General features: G+C 44.3%; 1 protein-coding gene across 7 annotated transcripts in view; it reads left to right on the forward strand.

Moving 5' to 3' along the window:
- The window catches only part of aatkb (apoptosis-associated tyrosine kinase b), a 374,036-nt gene that overhangs the window by 170,283 nt on the left and 181,993 nt on the right, over positions 1 to 21,760 (forward strand). Inside the window, exon 1 of one of the 7 annotated variants that reach the window (XM_048555201.2) lies at positions 10,762 to 10,850. The exons of the other annotated variants lie outside the window; for them this stretch is intronic. Within the exon in view, the coding sequence (XP_048411158.1) occupies positions 10,793 to 10,850 (58 nt within the window). The 5' untranslated portion in view covers positions 10,762 to 10,792. Of the gene's footprint in view, positions 1 to 10,761; positions 10,851 to 21,760 lie in introns of those variants that run through there. 7 annotated transcript variants of the gene reach the window in all.

Raw genomic sequence — 21,760 nt, forward strand, 5'->3', positions numbered from 1 at the left:
GGCCACATTCTGCACCTGACTAACTCTGTGATCCACTTTACAAATCTTACCCAGTTGCCATGTGAACAGTTTTTATTTCTCATATCATCTTTGATTCTTTTGCCAATCATTTTGGATTAGTGTTCTGTTTTTGCCGTTACTACCAGAGGAAATACTTCCTTCTTGTCTACTTTAGTAATAAGCAGAGTGAATATGATATTTCATCGATAAGTTGATAATTTGAGGACAGCATTAATTAATGTTAATTGTATTCATTAATTCTAAATATGTTACCATCTTTGTTGAAATATAACTTCCACACGGACACAATTGTCTATTCGTTAATAATATCAAGTAATAGCACTTACAAAATATAACACATAACTTCCAGCACCTGCTTTACAATAGTGAAATGGTCTTGAAAACGGAACCCCAGCAGCTTGTTTCAGTGTAGCAACCTTCTGTTTGTGTATCTGATGAGATCACCTGTTTTTGAATGGTGCTCCAGAGTTAAATATTGGCCAGGGGTAACTCCCCTGCTCTTTGTGCAATAATGCCACAGGATCTTTTAGATCCATCTGAAGGGCACAGAATCCTCAGCCTCATCCACCTGGATTCTGTGGCCGCGTTTCTGACTCAGAGGTAACCAGTGGACACAAAGAGCCACTGAAGAGATGCCAATTCTGTGAGGGCCCGACAGGAGTGGGATTGGGACCATAACCAGATCAACCATGATCTTGTTGAATGGTCTTATCTTAACTAGATCAACCATGATCTTTATGGATCTTGTATTAACCGTACCTTGACACCAGGTACTGCTGTACAGTAATGCAGACTGTGGTGATGTCCTCCAGAATTCTGTTGTGATGACTCTCAACCACCCTCTGATTCGATGCCCTTCTTCACTCTCTCACAGTGGGTGTCCTACGGAGGTCTGCTCTAAGCTCATCCTGGATAATGTCAAGCTTCTCGAGTGTTGTTGGAGCTGCACCCATCCAGGTAAGTGGGGAGTATTCCAGCACACTCCTAATGTGTGCCTTGTAGATTATGAACAGGCTTTGGGAACTCAGGAGGTGAGTTACTCACCACAGTATTCCTGGCCTCTGACCTGCCCTTGTAGCTATTATGTTTGTGTGGTGAGTACTGTTGGGTTTCTGATCAATGATACCTCCCAGGATGTTGATACTGGGTGATTCAGTGATGGTAACATCATTGATTGTCAAAGGGCGGTGGTTAGATTGTCCCTTATTGGTGATGGTCATAGCCTGGTATTTGTGTGGCATGAATGTTACTTGTCACTTGTCAGCCCAAGCCTGGATATTGTCCAGATCTTGTTGCATGTGAACGTGGACTGCTTCAGTATCTGAGGAGTCACGAATGGTGCTGAACATTGTGCAATGATTAGCGAACATCCCCACTTCTGACCTTATGATGGAGGGAAGGTCATTGATGAAGCAGCTGAAGATGGTTGGGCCTAGGACACTGCCCTGAGGAACTCCTGCAGAGATGACCTGGTGCTGAGATGATTGACCTCCAACAACCCATGACCATCTTCCTATGTGTTAAGTATGACTCTAGCCACCGGAGAGTTTGTTTCCGATACCCATTGATTCCAGTTTTGCTAGGGCTCCTTGATGCCACGCTCTGTCAAAAGCAGCCTTAATGTCAAGGGCTGTCACTTTCACCTTACCTCTGGAATTCAGTTCTTATGTCCATGTTTGAACCAAGGCTGTAGTGACGTCAGGAACTGAGTGGCCCTGATGGAACCCAAACTGAGTGTCACTGAGTAGGATTTTGCAGGACAGGTGCTGCTTGATAGCACTGTTACTGACACCTTCCATCACTTTCCTGATGAGCGAGAGTAGACTGATGGGGTGGTAATTGGCTGGATTGGATTTGTCCTGCTTTTTGTGTACAGGACATACTTGGGCAATTTTCCACATTGCCGGGTAGATGCTGGTGTTGTAACTGTAATGGAACAGCTTGGAGAGGGGAGCGGTAAGTTCTGGAGCACAAGTCTTCAGTACTATTGCCAGAATGTTGTCAGGGCCCAGAGCCTTTGCAGTATCCAATGTCTTCAATTGTTTCTTGATATCGCATTGAGCAAATCAAATTGGCTGAAGACTCATTCCCTCACCACCTGCCGCAGACCCAGTCTAGCAGCTATGTCCTATAGGAGCTGACCAGCTCGATCGATAGTAGTGCAGCTGAGCCAGTCTTGGTGGTGGACATCGAAATCCCCCACTCAGAGTACCTTTTGTGCCCTTGCCATTCTCAGTGCCTCCTCTAAGTGTTGTTCCACATGGAGGAGCACTGACTCATTAGCTGAGGGAGGACAGTATACATGGTAGTCAGCAGGTTTCCTTGCCCATGTTTAATCTGAAGCCATAAGATTTCATGGGTTTCCAGAGTCAATGTTTGAGGACTCCCAGAATAACACCCTGCCGACTCTATACCACTGTGTGCCCAGCTCTGTTGGGTCTGCTCTGCTGGTGAGTCAGAACATGTCCAGGGACAGTGATGGTGGTGTCGGGAACATAGTCTGTAAGGTAAGATTTTGTGAGTATGACTATGTCAGGCTGTTGCTTGACTAGTCCATGAGGCAGCTCTCCCAATATTGGCACTTGCCCCCAGAGTTAGGCAGGACGATTTTACAGGGTCAACAGGACTGTTTCTGCTGTCATCTTAGAGTATATCCCATGGAGTATATCCCGTGGAGTATATCCCGTGGAGTAAATCCCGTGGAGTAAATCCCATGGAGTAAATCCCGTGGAGTATATCCCGTGGAGTAAATCCCATGGAGTAAATCCCATGGAGTACATCCCATGGAGTGTATCCCAGAAGTCCATCCATTTGATTTGTGTTTGAGGACACGATGGAATTCATTGCTGTGATGTTCATTTCTGTGTGAGTTATGATGAAGGTGTGGCCACTCTGAAACCGAGAAGATCCAGCACCTAGTTCAAGCCACTTTGTGAAGCTGTGCAGGAGAGGGATGCAGTGCTTGGGCGAGGCACATCGTACTTTATAATTATACTTCAGTAGAATATTTAAGATCTCTTCGCTGTTATATTCTCGGCTCCGATCAGCTTTGCTACTTTAAATCCAACAACAGCAGAGTTATACACACAATCAGAAGCTCCACAGGTCTGGCAGCAGTGTGGGGAGAGAAACAGAGTTTAAATTTTGAGTCCCATCACCCTTCTTCAGTTCTGAATTCTGTTGCTGTCCCTCCTCCAAGCAGGTGTGCCTTTCCAGAGTAAGTCGCTTTCTGTATGAGTCAGTCCAAAAGCAAAACCGAGAAGTTCCAGGTGATTGTAATTTCTAAAATGTCTCGAAGTAAGAATAAGTAAAGTCACCATGGCCCCAGGGAACCTCAGCCCTGATGGTTCTGAGGGTGACGACACCTCAGGCCAGGAGAGAGATTGAGAAGGTGAGGCCTTGTTGGTAACCGTAGTGCTGTGAGAATTGAGCCCAGGTGCTTGGCATTTCTCTGCTATCCAGCCAACTGAACTAGCCAGCCCCCTAATATCAAGAGCAAGAGTATCACCTTGGTCAGTGGAGAGCACTAATCTAGAGATTGTAGTCCTTTGTATCCTCCTGCTGCTATCTGTTGTGGACGTCACGGTTTCAGGAAGGACTTGGGGTTATATAAATCATGGCTGGGCATTAAGACTGAAGTCTTATGATTACAATATTGCCTTGTTTGTGCAACAAAGGGTGAGTCCTGCCATCATGAGGTGCCCAAAGTAGTTGCGGTTTCCTGTTGAGGTATTTATTATGTGGATTGCAAGGCGCATTGATGACAGCTTGTGCTCCTCTTGTTCCTATTTGGCAGGCACAATGTTTATTAATCTTTCACTTCAGCAGGCTTCCCAGGTTATTGATTCCCAGCCACCTGGTCCAAGTGGTTATTGCACAAGGTGGAGATTGCTTGTATAAATCCTGCTTTCTTAATGGGCTTCCTGGCAGGTGGTAACGAATTGTCAACAGTTTCAAACACTTTGTAGTTTATTTTCATCATACATTTGACAGAAATGCTAATGGCCTTCAAGTTACAGCAGGCATAGAATGATGCTAGTGCCAAATACAATCATGTTTCCATATTAACTGAATGATCCTACAATACTCAAGCTCATTAGGCTTTAAAATGGCAGCCCATCATTTAAATTGCATGCTTTTCTTGCTTCTGCCTCACTAAAAACAGTCCAGCACACACATGGGCACTGTCAAATGGCAAGAAAAAATGACAAGTAGATAAATGGATCCTTCTCTGTGGCATTGCTGATGCCAACTCACTTCAGAGATTGACGTCAGAGCAAAAGTGACTTTGAAGCATTGAGATGCCCGAAACAAGTCACATTAGTACTTTCCCAGTGAGGTCACAGTCATGGAGCTGCCTCCTTTTGATTGTTCTCCAAAGGCTGCTGTGAGTTGTAACAGTAAGGCTTTTGTTAGGAGGCCTCCCACTTACTCAAGAGGTTTCAATGTATAAATCGGGTTTAAGTGCAAAGCGGAATCATGAATACTACCAAAAGATGCTGCATCAGCTCAGTCACAGGAGCACAACTGGAGCCAGTCCCACTTACGGACAGAGCTTTGTCCAGTACACAGAGTTGGTGCCGAATTAGTTACTGAGCTGTCCAAAAGATTTGGGCACTATATTAAAGACAAGCCTGAAGTCTTTGAGCAAGGAAAGAAAAGTTCCCTTGAATTCCTCTCCCTGTGTGGTGCAGAGCCCAGTGGTCGCACTGTGTGGTAATTCTGAATTACTGCAAGGCTGGGCACCCGGGTATGTGAGAGGGAAATTTGGAGGGAATGGGCAGAAAATCGATAATTTCACATCTTATGTCGGTGAGTTGCGAGGTCATTGAAAGTTTTCAGCAGCAACATATTTGGCTGCAATTTTCACACTTGGGAGTGGGAGGGAAGACACACAAAAAGAAAAAAAGATATTAATTTGTATTAAAGTGTTTCAGGAGCCATTCAAGTTGCGAACTAACTGCACATAGCCTCAGGGTGAAACCATTTTCATTCCTTAGTGTATTTTTACCCTTGAATCATAACATATTTTAAGTCAAATGTGCGCAAAAGACGTAAGTTACACTCTTCCACAAACACACACATGCGTTCACACAAACTCATACAAACCCCTGTGCGTGCGACACACAGACACACACACACACACAGAGACACACAAACACAGACACACACACACACACACAGACACACACACACACACACACACACACACAGACACACACACACAGACACACACACACAGACACACAAACACACACACACACATCCACGTGCATAAATCATACACACGTATCCACACTCACTGAAGCCCAGGCACACATACACACAAAACCGCACACTAACACACACACACATGCGTACAAACCCACCAGACACACAGAAACCCAGACACACACACCTAAGCCTACTCACAGCCTGTGCAGATGCACACAGACATATAAACACAAACTCTCACAAAATTATTGTGATTGGTTGGCTGGTTGAGCTGGTCTATCGTTCCGCAGACATTTCATTACCCTGCTGGATAACATCATCAGTGCAGCCTCCCATTGTGTTTCCTAGCATCCTAGTTCTCCACCAAGAAAGCCATCAGCAAACATTGGTTGCGAAGGAAAACCGGAAGTGAGGTACTCCAGCTCTGTGGACACCATTAACAGGGGTGAAGCACAACAGCACCTCGTCGGAGGCTGAACTGACGATCTTACCCAGCAGGGTAATGAAACAGCTGCAGAACAGCAATGAACCAGCTCAGTGAGCCAACCAACCACAACCCAAGCTACCTAAAATCTCACACAAAATTAACCTATGGTAGAGTTTAGCATCTATAATATTACCTCTTTCACAAGGGAACTTAGAAACAGAATTAGGGCCATTGATTCTGTTTTCCCAACATTGTTTTGTATTTTTTGACACCTATGCCTCACAAAGTCCATTATTCCAGACCTGAAAGTTCCTCAGCAGTGATGTGAAAGACAGGGCACATTAAGTTATGCGTCATGGGTTAAATGTTGAACAGAATATAACCCCAGGTTGGAGCTTTATTTTATAGGAATGGAGAATTAGACACAGAGGTCAACAACCTTGCTCCACTATGCTCAATGCTTTAGCATTGATCCTCATTAAAATACTTGTACATGAAATAATTTTTCTGAAAGAATTGTCACTTCTGTACCTTTAGCTATTTCTCACTACTTTCGCCAGAGACTGTTATAGATTGAGAGTTTGTCTCACTATGTCACAAAGCATAAGTTGCAAAGCTTAAAATAATATTTTAGTATCTGCTTATAATAGATCAGGCACTCCTTCTGGGATTTATGTCAAACACAGATCCAGACAGTGCCAATCAGCTGGAAGAGCCAAGTGAATGCAGAGATTCAGGGTAAGCTATGCGGTCTGCAGGTCAATTATCAGAGGAGCAAACCATATTTACCCAAAGGCCAAAGCATACACTTGGATTTATCTGAGAGAAATGCATGGGTTCCCAACTACATAGAATCAGAGAATAATTCAGTACAGGAGAGGAGATTTGGCCTATTGAGTCTGTGCCACTGAAATTACTCTACTAACTGAACCTGTCCCACTTTCCAACTCTTGGCCCATTGTCTTAAATGTTATGACACTTTCAGCGTTCATCCATGTACCTTCTGGAGGTTGTGAGGTTACCCATCTCAACAACAGGCCAGTGCACTCCAGACCCCCACCGCCCTGGGTGAAAAGTCTTATCTTCAAATCTACTCTCAAACTCCTGCCTTTTACAATAAAAGTGTCTTTCATTGCCTTCTTGACCCATTTACCATGCTTGGTTAGTTCATTTGCAACATGACATTTGGCCATATGTGAATGCATCATATACAATTTAATGCTTTAAATTTTGTCAATTGAGGCATTTTTGCATTGCTGGTGACTAAAGAGGTTTATAAAAAACTATAGGACTCGAGGCCAGGAAACCCGAAGCCCCTGAAGGAACTTGCTAACTAGATAAAAGTAACAACCAGCGAGGTATTAAGGGCACTGAAAAGGCACCCCCTCTTCTCACTCATCTTTCCTCCCTCATGGATCTAGAGAGCAGGAAGGTTGCACTAAAGGAAACATGTCCAGGGTGTCTGAGAGAGGAGTCAGTGTGAGATTCTTCATATATATTTGCACTCGCCCACAAGCCTCTTCTCGATCTGGACCAATCCTTCTCAACCCCACAAATATAACTTCCAGGCTGGCTGGAATTGATCATAACACTAAATGATTCCACTTCCTCTTATTGTGACAGCTGTTGGCTACTGATAGTCCTTCTCCAGCCCAAACAGCCTGAGGAATAATCATCATTGTGTCCTTCTAAGGCTTCACCCAATTCCACCTCTGTAACTTCCTCCACTTCTAAGATCTTCCCTTGCAATCTTTGATTTCCCTATGCCTTTGCCTCTGAAATTTGGCCCTGTCTTTGATCGCCTGTTGATAACTTTAACTTCAACCAGACTTCAAGAAACTCTCTCATGACAAGATCCTTCTCTGGTGTGATTATGAAATCACTTGTTGTTAAACAAAACCCTACTGGCTCACCAAAACCTTTTAGAGAGGGGATTCAATCATCCTTATCCAGTCTGGCCCACTTGTGACTCCAGAACCATTGCAATGAAATTGATGCTTTTTAAAAAAAAATCATTGCTAGGCCAGCATTTGTTGCCCATCCTGAATTGCCCAGGGAGCAATTTAAGGGTGTGTGGGTCTGGAGTCACATGTAGGCCAGATCAGGTAAGGATGGCAGTTACCTTCCCTAATGGACATGAGTGAACCAGATGGAGTTTTCCGACAATCAATAATGGATTCATGGTCACCATTAGACTCTTGATTCCGGATTTTTCTTTCGTCGAATTCAAATTACACTATGTGCCGTAGTGAGATTTGAGCCATGTCCTGAGGACATTACCGACATCTCTGGATTAATAGTCCAGTGATAATACGTTAGACCATCACTTCCCCTGTGCAGGACTTAAATGCCCTCCGAGATTGCCTAGCAAGCCATTCCGTTCAAGGATCACTAATGGGGGACAACAAATCATTCCAATGACATTCACATCCCATGAAGGATTTTAGTCTTCTGTCCCAATTGCCCCATTGGTTTAGTGCCCATTTTGTTTCTGTCAAATACTGTATAATGCATAATGTAAGAAGTTTATTTGTTATTCCAACACCTCAGTTAGGTCTATCATATGCTACCTGATACACTGAGCAAGATCTTGGGATGCTCATGTAATATCATTATTAATAGTACTACTATGTGTGCTGGTCTAGTTATCAATATAAATAGATTGACTCAGTGATGCGACTATAGATCAAAATTAAATTTCAAACTTGCAATTTAAGTCTTGATGAAATGGGATCTTCATAAAATCAATGAAAAGAACAGCTGATCTTAATAAGGTTTGACTGCAATTGATCTCCCTAAAGTTGTACAATATGCAAAACAATAATATTGAAGCAAGAATTAATGATAGGCATCAATCCTGTTCCTGCATTATTCAGTGACTTCCAGGAGCTTGAATCTGAAGCTAGCTTTGCCCACAATCAGCTTTTTTTTTGCACCATTTACTGTTAGACTTTCCCAAAATGAGATCAGTCTGAAAGCTTGGGTTTTGCTCTGCAATTCTGGAGGATGGGAGCAGATTGTACAAAGTAAAATAGGACAAAATGATTTGACTTCGTTCTCTTATTTGTGTCTTTTCGAAGTGGTTGGCGGGATTTTATCAGAACATCTCAGGAAAGTGTGCAACACTGTATTGTTCACTTAGATTATACCAGATCATTTTTGGCACATGGAATAGTGTTCTCATGTTTGTATGAACAATTGCTTCACTGAAGTGAATGCTTATCTCTTGTCTGTTATCTGCCATATTAGTTCACATGTGGGAAATGGATGTAAAAGAATTGGCACAGTTTAAAGGGGGATGCTGGCTTGGAATGGTCTAATAGACTTCTCATTGTATTTAGTTCAGGTTCACATTGAGTTCAGAAGAATGAGTGGGGATATCATAGAAACCTATTAAATTCCAACAGGACTAGAAAGGATAAACACAGGACAAATATTCCTGATGACTGGGGGAGTCCAGAACCAGGAGTTAGTCTCAGGATATGGGATAAGCCATTTAGGACTGAGATGAGGACAAATTTCTTCACCCAGAGAGCGATGAGCCTGTGGAATTCTTTGTCACAGAAACCAGTCTAGGCCAAATCATTGAATGTTTTGAGGAAGGACTTAAATATAGCTTCCAGGGATAAAGGGATCAAAGGGTGTTGGAAGGGAAATGAAGATAACAAGCTAATGAATTGGATGAGCAGCCATGATCGTATTGAATGGTAAAATGGGCTTGAAGGGCTGAATGGCCCACTCCTGCTTTTCTTCCGCGTTTCTATGCATTGTATATGAAATAACAACAGCTAACATCACTATCTCCAAATGAGCCAAATTACAGCCAATACAATACTGAAATACAGTCAGTGCTGTAGAATAGGAAACACAGTGGCTGGTTTTTGCACAGTAAGTTCCCACAAACAGCACGGTTTCAACAACCACAGAGTCCATTGCTTTTGTGATCTTTCTTGAGGGATTGATCTTGGCCAGGGACCCCTTGGCCTTCAAAAATAGCACCACAGTGTATGTGATAACCACCTGAGCGGGGAGATAAGACCCCAGTTTGTCTACTCATCAGCAGCCCCAATAGGCCAGTTCTCTCTGACACCACCAACCTAGACATGTTGAGTGTGCGTCTCAAGGTGGGACTTGAACCCACAAGCCCTTTGTTCACATGGCTGACCCCACTTGACAAACTGAGGGGGTGGGGAATGGGTGAGAAAAGAGGAGAACAGTGACGAGATGCCTTTCATTCTCCCTTTGTTCTGTTTTTATTTTGCAGACACCACCATCATTGAATTGCCTAACAATCATGTTCATTGCTTTCTCAGTCTGAGATAAATGGACCCTTCGAGTTGGCTGTATGAGAACTGATGAGATACAAAGGCCAGAGGACTTCAACTCCTGCCCTTTGTGGGTGAGAGTCAAGTGTTTAGAAACATTAAAGCAATAAATGAACATAGATTGAGAGAGGGAGAGTGTTCTTGGTAAAATACATCAATGCTGAATTTCAAAAATTAACATTGGCTGAGCAACAGACCATAATCCCACATCCTGGAGGGTTACATTGTCACAGGGACTGTCTTTGATGAGGCTGGATGTTTACTCGAGTTGAGATGAGCAAAGATGCACATCGAAGTGCAGCTGTTGTGTTCTGCTTTCTGTGCCAGTATCTGTATAGAACTGCCAGTGTAATCACAGAGAACACTGAGGGCTCAGTTCAGTGGAATCGCACCAAACTGATGGATTTGTTTTGACAGATAATCTGAACATTGTCACCAAGGAGCCCCCTCCCCACCCCCTCACCTCTTCCCCACTGGTGCACGGCAAACAAATCGCCATTGCTTGTTTCAGCTGATGCGAGCTATTTTCAGAATCTCCTTCATGTTGCTAAGGTAACACACTAAGCTACACAAATGGTGGCATGGTGGGGATATCATTTGGCTCGGAATCCAGAGAGACATGGCGGTATGCATTGAGCTATCCTACAATGGCAGCTGGTGGAACTGTAACTCAGTTAGTGAATCTGGACACGAAGCTAGCTACAGTAATTTTGACCATGAGATCGATCTGTTGAAATTCATCTGGTTCTGTAATGTCCTTTGTCCTTACCTGGTCTTGCCGCCATGAGACTCCAGATCCACTGTAATGTGGTTGACTCTTAATCGCTCTCTGAAATGGACAAGCAGGCGACAGCAGTTCAAAGGTAATTAGCAATGGCTAAAAAGAATAAAGGAAAATGAAACATGAATTGGTTGTGGGGGTGGTTCTCATGATTCTCACCCACTAACTTGACTTTTAGGGACACACCAAGCAGATATGAAGCATCTTACACATGGGAACAAGCCTGGGTGCTGAGGTTTGCCGACAGTGGATAGTGGGTGTGCTGGCATGGAGGGTGTAAGGGAAAAGGGTGGGAGCCATAAGTTGGCACTTGTTTGGCATGGTGTTCTAAAGGGTGGTGGACATGGATGGCGTGAAAGTCAATAAGTGGGTGATTGTGGGAGGATGTGAGGTGGCATGTGGAAGGGGATGTTCTGAGGACTGTCTTTTTAACAGCAGCACAAGGTTGTCTTTCAAAGTGCTCACCTCTTCACCCACACAAGCAATGACTGTGGCTACCTCAGAACACTTCAAAAAAGTAGTGGGGCGGGGGCAGGGTTCCCATGATCATCAGACCCCCCAGGCATAAAAACCTGACCGTCTGGAGTGCTTTCTCTCAAGATAGATTCGTGGGGCCAGTTATCATCCCACTTGGGAGCAGAGATTCAGGCCTGGCAGGTGGAGCTATGCTCAGTGAATAATGCAGAGCATGAAGGGGCTTAGAAAGCACAGCAATCTGTGTTTTATAGAACTGTGCAGAGCGAGCTATTAAGGTGTAGAGAAATTAACCCAACAGAAGGAAATTGAAATGAAAATCCAGTCTACTGGCAAAACAACAGCAAAAAAAAAATCCATGACTATTTTTCCCTTCTGTATAGAAACCTTAACAAACTTACAGATTTCCAATTCTGTGTGCAATTAGTCCACAGACATTTGTCGCTCGTGAATTTGCTGAATGCTTTTAGCCGTGGGTATATTTAGATTTACTGACCTGTGACTAATTAAAGACTAGCACCGATGCAGCACCCTGTCACACATCATAAAATTCTTTTCATTCATTTCACTCTTTTTGAAAGACAATGACTGTTGTTATATATGCAGTTGCCTGATCACTATAATTATCTCCTCAGATATTTCATACACACTCAAAACCTCATAGAAAGGAACATTATCTAATTGTTACTTTAACTATATGGTAAGAAAACACACATTCTTTGAACTATTTCCCAGTTACTATCGTTTCAGAACAATACAGGTTTTCTTTTTTTAAACATTGTTTTAAAATATTAATAGAGAGCCTTGTGGAAGATGCAGACTATCAATTGCAACCTGCACATGTGGAAAACATTAAAGAACTGTGTGGTATGAATGTTAATTTCCCCGCAGTCAGTACCTCACTGGATCAAGATGCATTCTAAAGATTTAAAATCGTTTCTACCCAGTTGTGTGAAGTCAATGTGACCTCCTGGATCAGTTCATATTCCTTGAGGGGCTCAGGGAGGGTGTTTCCTAGTTGTTACTCCCTTCATTGATCTTTTTGGATATTTTCTAATTGGCCTGTTCAGTTATATACCTCTGGAGCAAGTGGGACTTAAGCCTGGGTCACCTGCCTCAGTGCTAGGGACGCAACCACTGCAGCACAAGAGCCTTTCCTTGTTTATATTTTTTAACCTTTCTCAGGTGATTCCATGGTACTTGGACATTGTGGGAGGGGACATGAGGAGCTCTCAGATAGATATTCTAGCTATCCATTTGAATCTGATTTGAAGAGAAAGCGAATCTTATCCTGTCCATCAGCTTTCCAGTGTTTTTTAGTTTTGATGTAGTCATGCTGTTTCTTTCCAGAGCAGAGTCCTCCATCATTTGCCTCCAAATTAAATATGACTGGACCCTAAGTCTTGCCTGGTGTTTGCAGGGGCATTAGAAGATAAGTGGGAGCAGCTAATTGGGGGGGCAGGAGTGAAAAGGAATGGATTGGGCCAAAGAATGGGACAAGATTGGACTCGAGGAGTAAATTCTGCTGAACTTAACTGCAGGATCCTGTTGTCCTTCCATTTTTCCGCCCAGCACCTAGCAGTTGCTGACGCTGGTCACCTTCTGCAACTGTACAGTTTAGTGGGAGCTAGGGAATTCTGCCCCAGTTGTGGCCAGGCGGGAGGCTATCGGAGGTCTTTGTTTGTTGGCAGAGGGCAAAGGTCAGCCATTAGTTAGGAAAGGTCAAAGTCTCATTCCAGAATATGAGGGCAAAAGGAAGTACTGAGAGCACATGTTGGAGGGGCCACATTAAACTAAAGCCTCAGCTACTCAGTTGCATGGGCATGAAAGATTTTTGGCACTATTTTGAAGAAGAACTGAAACACTCTGGTGAAATCTTATAAGGGTCTGAACAGTGCAGGTTACGATGTTATGGTGTTCGGGTCAACGTACTGGCATGGACCGCGGATTGGCTGACTGGCATAAGGCAGAGTGTTGGGGGGCATATGGGGATCTGTTTCAGGGTGGCAGCTGATAACTAATGGAGTTCTGTAGGGGTCGGTATTGGGACTACCACGATTATACATGAATGATCTGAACAAAGAAACGGAAGGTATTATTGCTAAGTTAGCAGGTGACACAAAGATAGGTGGAGGGATAGGCAGTGTTGAGGAAATGAGGAGGCTGCAGAAGTACTTGCTCAGGCTAGGAGAGTGGACAAAGAAATGGGAGATGGAGTGGAAAATGTGGGAAAATGTGAGGTTATGCGCTTTGGTAGAACAAATAAAGGTATAGACTATGTTCTAAATGGGGAAAGGCTTCAGGAATCTGAAGCACAAAGCGACTTGGATTTCCTAGTTCAGGATTCTCTTAAGGTTAACATGCAGGTTCAGTAGGCAGTTAGGAAGACAGATGCAATGTTAGCGTTCATTTCAAGAGGGCTAGAATACAGGAGCAAAAATGTAGTGCTGAAACTGTATAAGGTCCTGGTCAGACCACATTTGGAATATTGGCAGTAGTTTTGGGCTCTGTATCTAAGGAAGGATGCACTTGCCTTGGAAGGTGTCCAGAGGAAGTGCACACAAATGATCCCGGGGATGAAGGGCTTGTCATATGAGGAGTGGTTGAGGACTCTGGGTCTGTACTCGATGGAGTTTAGAAAGATGAGGGAACATCTCATTGAAACTTCAAATACAGAGAGGCCTAGCTAGAGTGGACATGAAGATGTTTCCATTAGTAGGAGAAATTAGGACTCGAGGGCACAGGCTCAAAGTGCAAAGACAAATCTTTAGCGAGATGAGGAGGAATTTCTTCAGCCAGGGGTGGGTGAATCTATGGAATTCTTTGCTGCAGAAGGCTGTGGAGGCCAAGCCATTGAGTGTATCTAAGACAGAGATAGATAGATTCTTTATTGGTAAGGGGATTGAGGGTTAAAGGGAGAAGGCAGGAGAATGGGGTTGAGAAACATATCAGCCATGGTTGAATGGCAGAGCAACTCGATGGGCTGAATGGCCTAATCCTGCTCCTTAATGCAACAACTTTCTTATTAATATTCAGTTTGCTATTTTACCAAATGCACCAAAGTAGACGCCAAGATATCCCAACATGAAAATCAGAGCAAATACCCAGCAACTTTAGCTCCAAAGGACATCCATGCTGCTGCAACCAAATGGCATTTCAGGGCATGCACACCCTGCCTGCAGACATTGACATCTTACACTTGCCAAACCCATCACCACCAACCTTCCCTCTGAGCTGTGGGATTATATTGTTCTTTTGCATGGCTTGCTGATCGAGGCATTGACTTCTGGTTCTGGAAGTTGCTATTATGCCCATGCTGCTTATCAGCAGGAATCTGCCCATCAGGGGGTGGTGAAACCTCACTGTGTGGCACATCAAGATCAATCTAACACCTATAGCACATGCCACCTATCTACACACTAAAAACACTGCACGTTCATGATGATGATGACGGACTCTAATGAATAGAGTAAAAAGTTGAAGGATTGATGCGGGTCTGACATGGGAGGAAGGTCAGAGTGCAGTAGGCACTCCATTTTTCAATATAGTGTGTTGGTCACTTAGATGGTATGGCACCTTCGTCAAGTTGGTGTACATGGTCTGACCAGGGCCATGATGGAACAGATGATCTGAAATGGAAGTGGACCAATCATATGTAGAACATAGAACATAGAAAAGTACAGCATAGTACAGGCCCTTCGGCCGACAATGTTGTGCTGTGGAATAATCCTAATACAAAATAAAGTAACCTAACCTATGTTCCCCTCAATTCACTGCTGTCCATGTGCATGTCCAGCAGTCACTTAAACGTCACTAATGACTCTGCTTCCACGACTACCACTGGTAAACTATTGCATGCGCTCACAACTCTCTGGGTGAAGAACCTCCCTCTGACGTCTCCTCTATACCTTCCTCCTAACACCGTAAAACTATGACCCCTTGTTGTAGTCAATTCTGCCCTGGGGAAAAGTCTCTGGCTATCGACTCTATCCATGCCTCTCATTACCTTGTACACCTCGATCAGGTCACCTCTCTTCCTCCTTCTCTCCAGAGAGAAAAGTCCGAGCTCAGTCAACCTCTCCTCGTAAGACAAGCCCTCCAGTCCAGGCAGCATCCTGGTAAACCTCCTTTGCACCCTCTCCAAAGCCTCCACATCTTTCCCATAATAGGGTTACCAGAACTGGACACAATATTCCAAGTGTGATCTCACCAGGGCTTAGTAGAGCTGTAGCATAACCTCGCGGCTCTTAAACTGGATCCCCCTCTTAATGAAAGCCAAAACACCATATGCTTTCTTAACAACCTTATCCACCTGGGTGGCAACTTTGAGGGAGCTATGCACTTGAACACCAAGATCCCGCTGTTCCTCCACACTGCCGAGAATCCTGCCTTCAATCCTATATTCAGCATTTAAGTTAGACTTTCCAAAATGCATCACTTCGCATTCATCCAGGTTGAACTCCATCTCCCATTTCTCAGCCCAGCTCTGCATTCTGTCAATGTCTCGCTGAAGCCTGCAATAGCCCTCGATACTATCAACAGCACCTCCAACCTTTGTGTCATCAGCAAACATACTAACCCACCCCTCAACCTCATCATCCAAGTCATTTCTAAAAACTACAAAGAGCAGAGACCCAAGAACAGAGCCCTGCGGGACAACACTCAGCACTGACCTCCAGGCAGAATACTTACCATCTACAACCACTCTCTGCCTCCTGTCAGCCAACCAATTCTGAATCCAGACAGCCAAATCACCCTGTATCCCATACCTCCTGACTTTATGAATGAGCCTGCCGTGGGGAACCTTATCAAATGCCTTGCTGAAGTCCATGTACACCACATCTACTGCTCGAACCTTGTCAACCTGTCTCATGACTTCCTCAAAGAACTCAATAACATTTGTAAGGCATGACCTGCCCCTCACAAAGCCATGCTGACTCCCTTTAATCATGCTGTGCTTTTCCAAATAGTCATAAATCCTATCCCTCAGAATTCTTTCCAAAACCTTGCTGACCACAGACGTAAGACTGACTGGTTTGTAATTTCCAGGGATTTCCCTATTCCCTTTCTTGAAAAGAGGAACAACATTTGCCCCCCTCCAATCTTCCGGTACGACTCCCGTGGAGAGTGAGGAAGCAAAGATCTTCGCCAGCAGCTTAGCAACCTCCTTTCTCGCTGCCCGGAGCAACCGAGGATAAACCTGGTCTGGCCCTGGGGACTTATCAATCTTGATGTTTGCCAACATTTCCAGCACATATATATAATGTAGCTACAAGTGTTGGTTAGACACTAGGGATTCTGAAGACATAATTCACTTTCTGAACCCCAAAACCTGTCCATCATCCACGAGGCACAAGTCAGAAGTATGACGGAATACTCCTCACTTGCCTGGATCTTTCAACAACACGTTCTTGACCCCCATAGAAGTGCCACCACCTGTAAAATCCCCTCCCGCCACACAACATCCTGATTTGGAACTATATCACTATTCCTTTACAATTTCTAGGGAAAAAATCCTGGAACACCTTTCATTGTGGGTCAAACACAGCAGCAGCTCAGGAATGCAGCTTACCATCATCTTCTCAAAGACAATTAGGAATGGGCAGCATTACAATGGTGGAGCCTTGAATATTGCATTTTATTTTACACACAAAGACAAACGTACATTCTTACAATGCCTTTGATGAACATTACAGACAATGAAGTCCTTCTGAAGTACTTCTTGCTGTTATAATGTAGTTCATAGCAAGTCCTTTCTTAAAATTGTGGTTGTGTTTCTGAAAATCATGACCTTAAGTGAAGCAACTGTCAATGGTTCCCATAGGAACCAATGTTAATTCTCCAGTTAGCTTCTCTAAAACTTTATTAATAGAAGAGAAACAAATATTAAGACATTTCACCCTCCACGTTGAATTATTTTACTTTGCTGAGCTCCTACATTGGCAAATGGAATATCTTTTGAAATGAAATAAATTATTAGAAATGAAAGAAAAATGTAATTTGCTACCTAAAATTAAGTAATATCAAAATACTGCAGATACTGTAGATTTCATAAAAAATACAGAAAGTGCTGGAGAAACTCAGCAGATCTGGCAGTATCTGTGGAGAGACAGGCAGAGTTAATGTTTCCAGTCCAATGTGACTATCCCTCCGATCAGTGAAGAGGTGTTCTAAAGAAGGATCGCTCGATCAGCTCTTGCAACTCATATACTGTTTAAATGCTCCCACTTAGCATTTATCCCTGTTGAACCCACACAGTGAGTGAGGGCTTGGGAGAGGGGCAATGAAGCAGGAGCAGCTTTGAAATTCTATTTTTCTTAAAAAAGAACATAGATTTTGAAAGCCTCTGAAGTTCTGAATTATCGGGACTGACACTTCCACAAGCTCATTAACTTATGGACATTAAAGTGAAACAATGTTAAAATGTGATGACTTGAAATGAAGACTTTCTGTTGAAACAGTAGTAGGTGATTCAGTCCCACAAGCCTTTTGTGACCGTGAATGCGACAGTAGCTGTTCTTTAACTGAACTCCAGTCAACAGCTTTGGCTCCCTATGGCTTACTACCTGTAATCAGCAAAAATCGATCTATTCCCCATTTAAAATGCTTATTTGCAGTTTTATTTATTTCTCACTCATGTCATCCAACATGATAGCAACTGGCAATGTGTGCTCACCTTCTCTGTTGGAAAGGTGCTCTTGTCCCAGGAGGCTGTGGCTCTCAACAACAACTTACTACAAAAGCACGAGCTTCCTGAAGCTCTGATGTTCAGACACAGCTGATCCTCTGGCCGTAGACTTTCTAGGGGCCTTGCTGTTGCGGAGCTCTGCATTTAAACCCTCTCTCCTCTGGAATGGTGCAGTGGAGGAGACGCGTGATGTTGCTGGGGGTTGCTGTTCTTCTGGTTTCTTGGAGGTGCAGGGTGAAGGTGCATAAACTGCTCTTGTGCCTTTGTGAAGCCTAACACAATGGAGCTGCAACTGAGGGTGAGTGAAGCACTATACAGCTGAAGTGACTTCTGAGAAGTTAGCTCTCAACTAGGAAGTTGATGGAACACTGTGGGCAGCAGTCTCCCACCCAGGCATGGCTGCAGCTCTTCAGTTTCACTGTTCAAAGACTTCCCAGCCTGTCAGTTTCGCCTGAGGAGAATGCCCTGCTGTGCAGTTGCCTGCTTGACCCTCGCGAGTCAATGAATGTTAAAGCCAGAATAATTGGTTACAGTTGCTGTTACTGATCTACTTGTTTTTGCCAATTACTTATCCAACAGAACCAAGGATCCCCTTACCAACTGTCTGCCCTTCTTCCACCATCAAGTTCATGCCCTGGTGTCCTTGGAGAGGGAGCACATGGTCTCCTCCAATACTCTCATGCCTTTAGCGAGAGGTTGGCACTGTGGGGGATACAGAACTTTATCTCTCCTTCCCATTCCATTTTGATTCAACCCTCAGCTCATCCTCCTACCGTTTCCGCCACTTTCGTGTTCTGCATTGCAGTTAACAGGCTTTGTATGTAAATTAATCAACTGGACAATCCAAATAAGTGGTGGTTAATAGGTGAAAAAAAACCACGGATGATCCGATGATGGGGGAAGAAAGGCATTCAGATGTGTGTAAGAGCACTTCTGGAGGTCAAACAGAACAAGGGTCTGCTGTTTGCCTGCTAAAGTGGTCAGGTAAAACCGGAAGTGAGTGGGACGATCTTTGGACCCTAACGTTATTATTCCATAAGCAAACCTTACTGCCCTCCTCTTGCTTGTAAAAAGACTCTCGTTGTTTCTTTCTTTCAGATCCCTGAGATACGTCAGTTTTTTGAGGGCCTGCCAGTATCTACAGTGCAAATGTATAATTATTCTGTACCACGTTCACGAATTGTGTGTCTCAGGTGGTGATGTGCTGAACAGAATTACACTAAATTCCTACCCAGTATTGCTGCCACAGTGCATTTTTGAATTTGTCAGCTTTTGTAGGTGACCAGCTCTTCTGCACTTGATTTCAATACATTAATTAGAAATTCACAGTGTTTTAATATCAAGCCGCATTCCACAGGGCCCCATTTTCTTGTGGGCTGTACAATATCGAGCATCGAGCAATTAATAATTTATGGGTGCGCTTCAGAGTAAATTTAATATAACTGGCAGAGAGTTCCTGTTTATTGACAGTGCTTGTATAAAAAAGGCTTATTTCCAAACCATCCACAGCTTCAGTAAATTACAAAACTGACTCAGCAGTTAAGTCGTGCTGATGAAATGACAGACAGTTGAGTAGGGAAGAAAGTGTACTTTCTAAATTACCTATTAGGAATACAGTAACCTGCACAGAGTAGATTTTAAATTCTTTATAGTATTAAAATGGTAGAGGTGAGAAAAAAAATTGCAACCGCTGGGCACAGACCAAATGCTAATTGTCAGCTTCTTTAACGATTAAAATGGTGCAGATGCATGTGCAGCGGGCTTGAAATGCCAACAATCTTAATTTATATTGTGAGGTCCGTAACTACGCTAGCCCTAAACCCCACCTCTTCCTCCGTTACAGTGATGACTGTATCGGCGCTGCCTGTGCTCCCACGAGGAGCTCAAACAGTTCATCCACTTCACCAACACCTTCCACCCCAACCTTAAGTTCACCTGGACCATCGCTAATGCTTCTCTCTCCTTCCTGGACCTCTCTGTCTCCATCACCGGCAACGACCTAGAAACTGAGATCCACTTCAAGCCCACCAACTCCCACAGCTACCTAGAATACACGTCCTCCCACCCACCTTCCTGCAAAAAAGCCATCCCTTATTCCCAATTCCTTCGCCTCCACTACATCTGCTCCCAGGATGAGGCATTCCACTTCTGTACATCTCAGATATCCTCATTTTTCGAGGACCGCAACTTCCCCCCCCTCAGTGGTCGAGAATGCCCTCGACAGTGTCTCCCGCATTTCCCGCAACACATCCCTCACACCCCGTCCCCACAATAACCGCCAAAAGAGAATCCCCCTCGTCCTCACATACCACCCCACCAACCTCCGGATAAGATGCATCGTCCTCCGAAACTTCGACCATCTACGATCCGACCCCACCAACAAAGACATTTTTCCACCCCTACCCTTGTCTGCCTTCCGGAGAGACCACTCTCTCCGTGACTCCCTTGTTCGCTCCACATTTCCCTCCAGCCCCACCATACCTGGCACTTTTCCCTGCAACCGCAGGAAGTGTTACACTTGCCCCACACCTCACCCCCATCCCAAACCCCAAGAAGACTTTCCGTATTAAGCAGATGTTCACCTGCACATCTGCCAATGTGGTATACTGTATCCATTGTACCCGGTGTGGCTTCCTCTACATCGGGGAAACCAAGCGGAGGCTTGGGGACCGCTTTGCAGAACACCTCCACTCAATTTGCAATAAACAACTGCACCTTCCAGTCGCGAACCATTTCAACTCCCCCTCTCATTCTGCAGATGACATGTCCATCCTGGGCCTCCTGCAGTGCCACAATGATGCTACCAGAAGGTTGCAGGAACAGCAAGATAGGTAGAGAGGAGACAGACAGGTCAAAGAGGTGGGGATGGAGCCAGTAAAGGTGAGTGTAGGTGGGCAGGTAAGGAAGGGATAGGTCAGTTAGGGAGGACGGACAGGTCAAGGGGACAGGAGGGATATGTGGGATAATGCTGAGTTCACCCCTGGAGTACAGGTCTCCCTTACTGGACAGCAATTATCCTGGCTTTACAATGAAGCAATAGAGGCTTGACATATTGATTCTGCTCGGCAACCCTGTAGCCCAATGGTATCAATGTGGACTTCACAAGCTTCAAAATCTCCCCTCCCTCTACCGCATCCCAAAACCAGCCCAGCTCGGCCCCGCCACACAAACCTGTCCGTGTTCTCATCTATTCCCTCCTCCCACTTCAAGCCCCACCCCCATTTCCTACTTACTAACCTCATCCTGCCCCCTTGACCTGTCCATCCTCCCTGACTGACCTATCCCCTCCTTACCTCCCCAACTACATTCACCTTTACTGGCTCCATCCCCACCTCTTTGACCTGTCTGTCTCCTCTCTACCTATCTTCTTCTCTATCCATCTTCAATCTGCCTCTCTCTCCCTCCCTATTTATTTCAGATCCCCCTTCCCTGCCCTCATTTCTGAAGAAAGGTCTCGGCCCGAAACATCTTATCTTTCCTGCTCCTCTGATGCTGCTTGGCCTGCTATGTTCATCCAGCTCTACACCTTGTTATCTTAGATTCTCCAGCATATGCAGTTCCTACTATCTCTGAAACAAAGATAATCCTGTTGGTTTTCTAATATCCATTGCTGGATATCTCTCATGGGAGACCATTGAATCTTGCAGGAAATAATGAAGGTCATTGGTTCACCACAACCATATTGTCCATCAGATGGAGGGATATGTGGGATAATGCTGAGTTCACCTCTGGAGTACAGTTCTCCCTTACTGGATAGGAATTATCCTGGCTTTACAATGAAGCAATAGAGGCTTGACATACTGATTCCTGGGATGAATCATAGAATCTGT

This window comes from Stegostoma tigrinum, chromosome 22, assembly GCF_030684315.1.
Source record: "Stegostoma tigrinum isolate sSteTig4 chromosome 22, sSteTig4.hap1, whole genome shotgun sequence".
Taxonomy (NCBI): domain Eukaryota; kingdom Metazoa; phylum Chordata; class Chondrichthyes; order Orectolobiformes; family Stegostomatidae; genus Stegostoma; species Stegostoma tigrinum.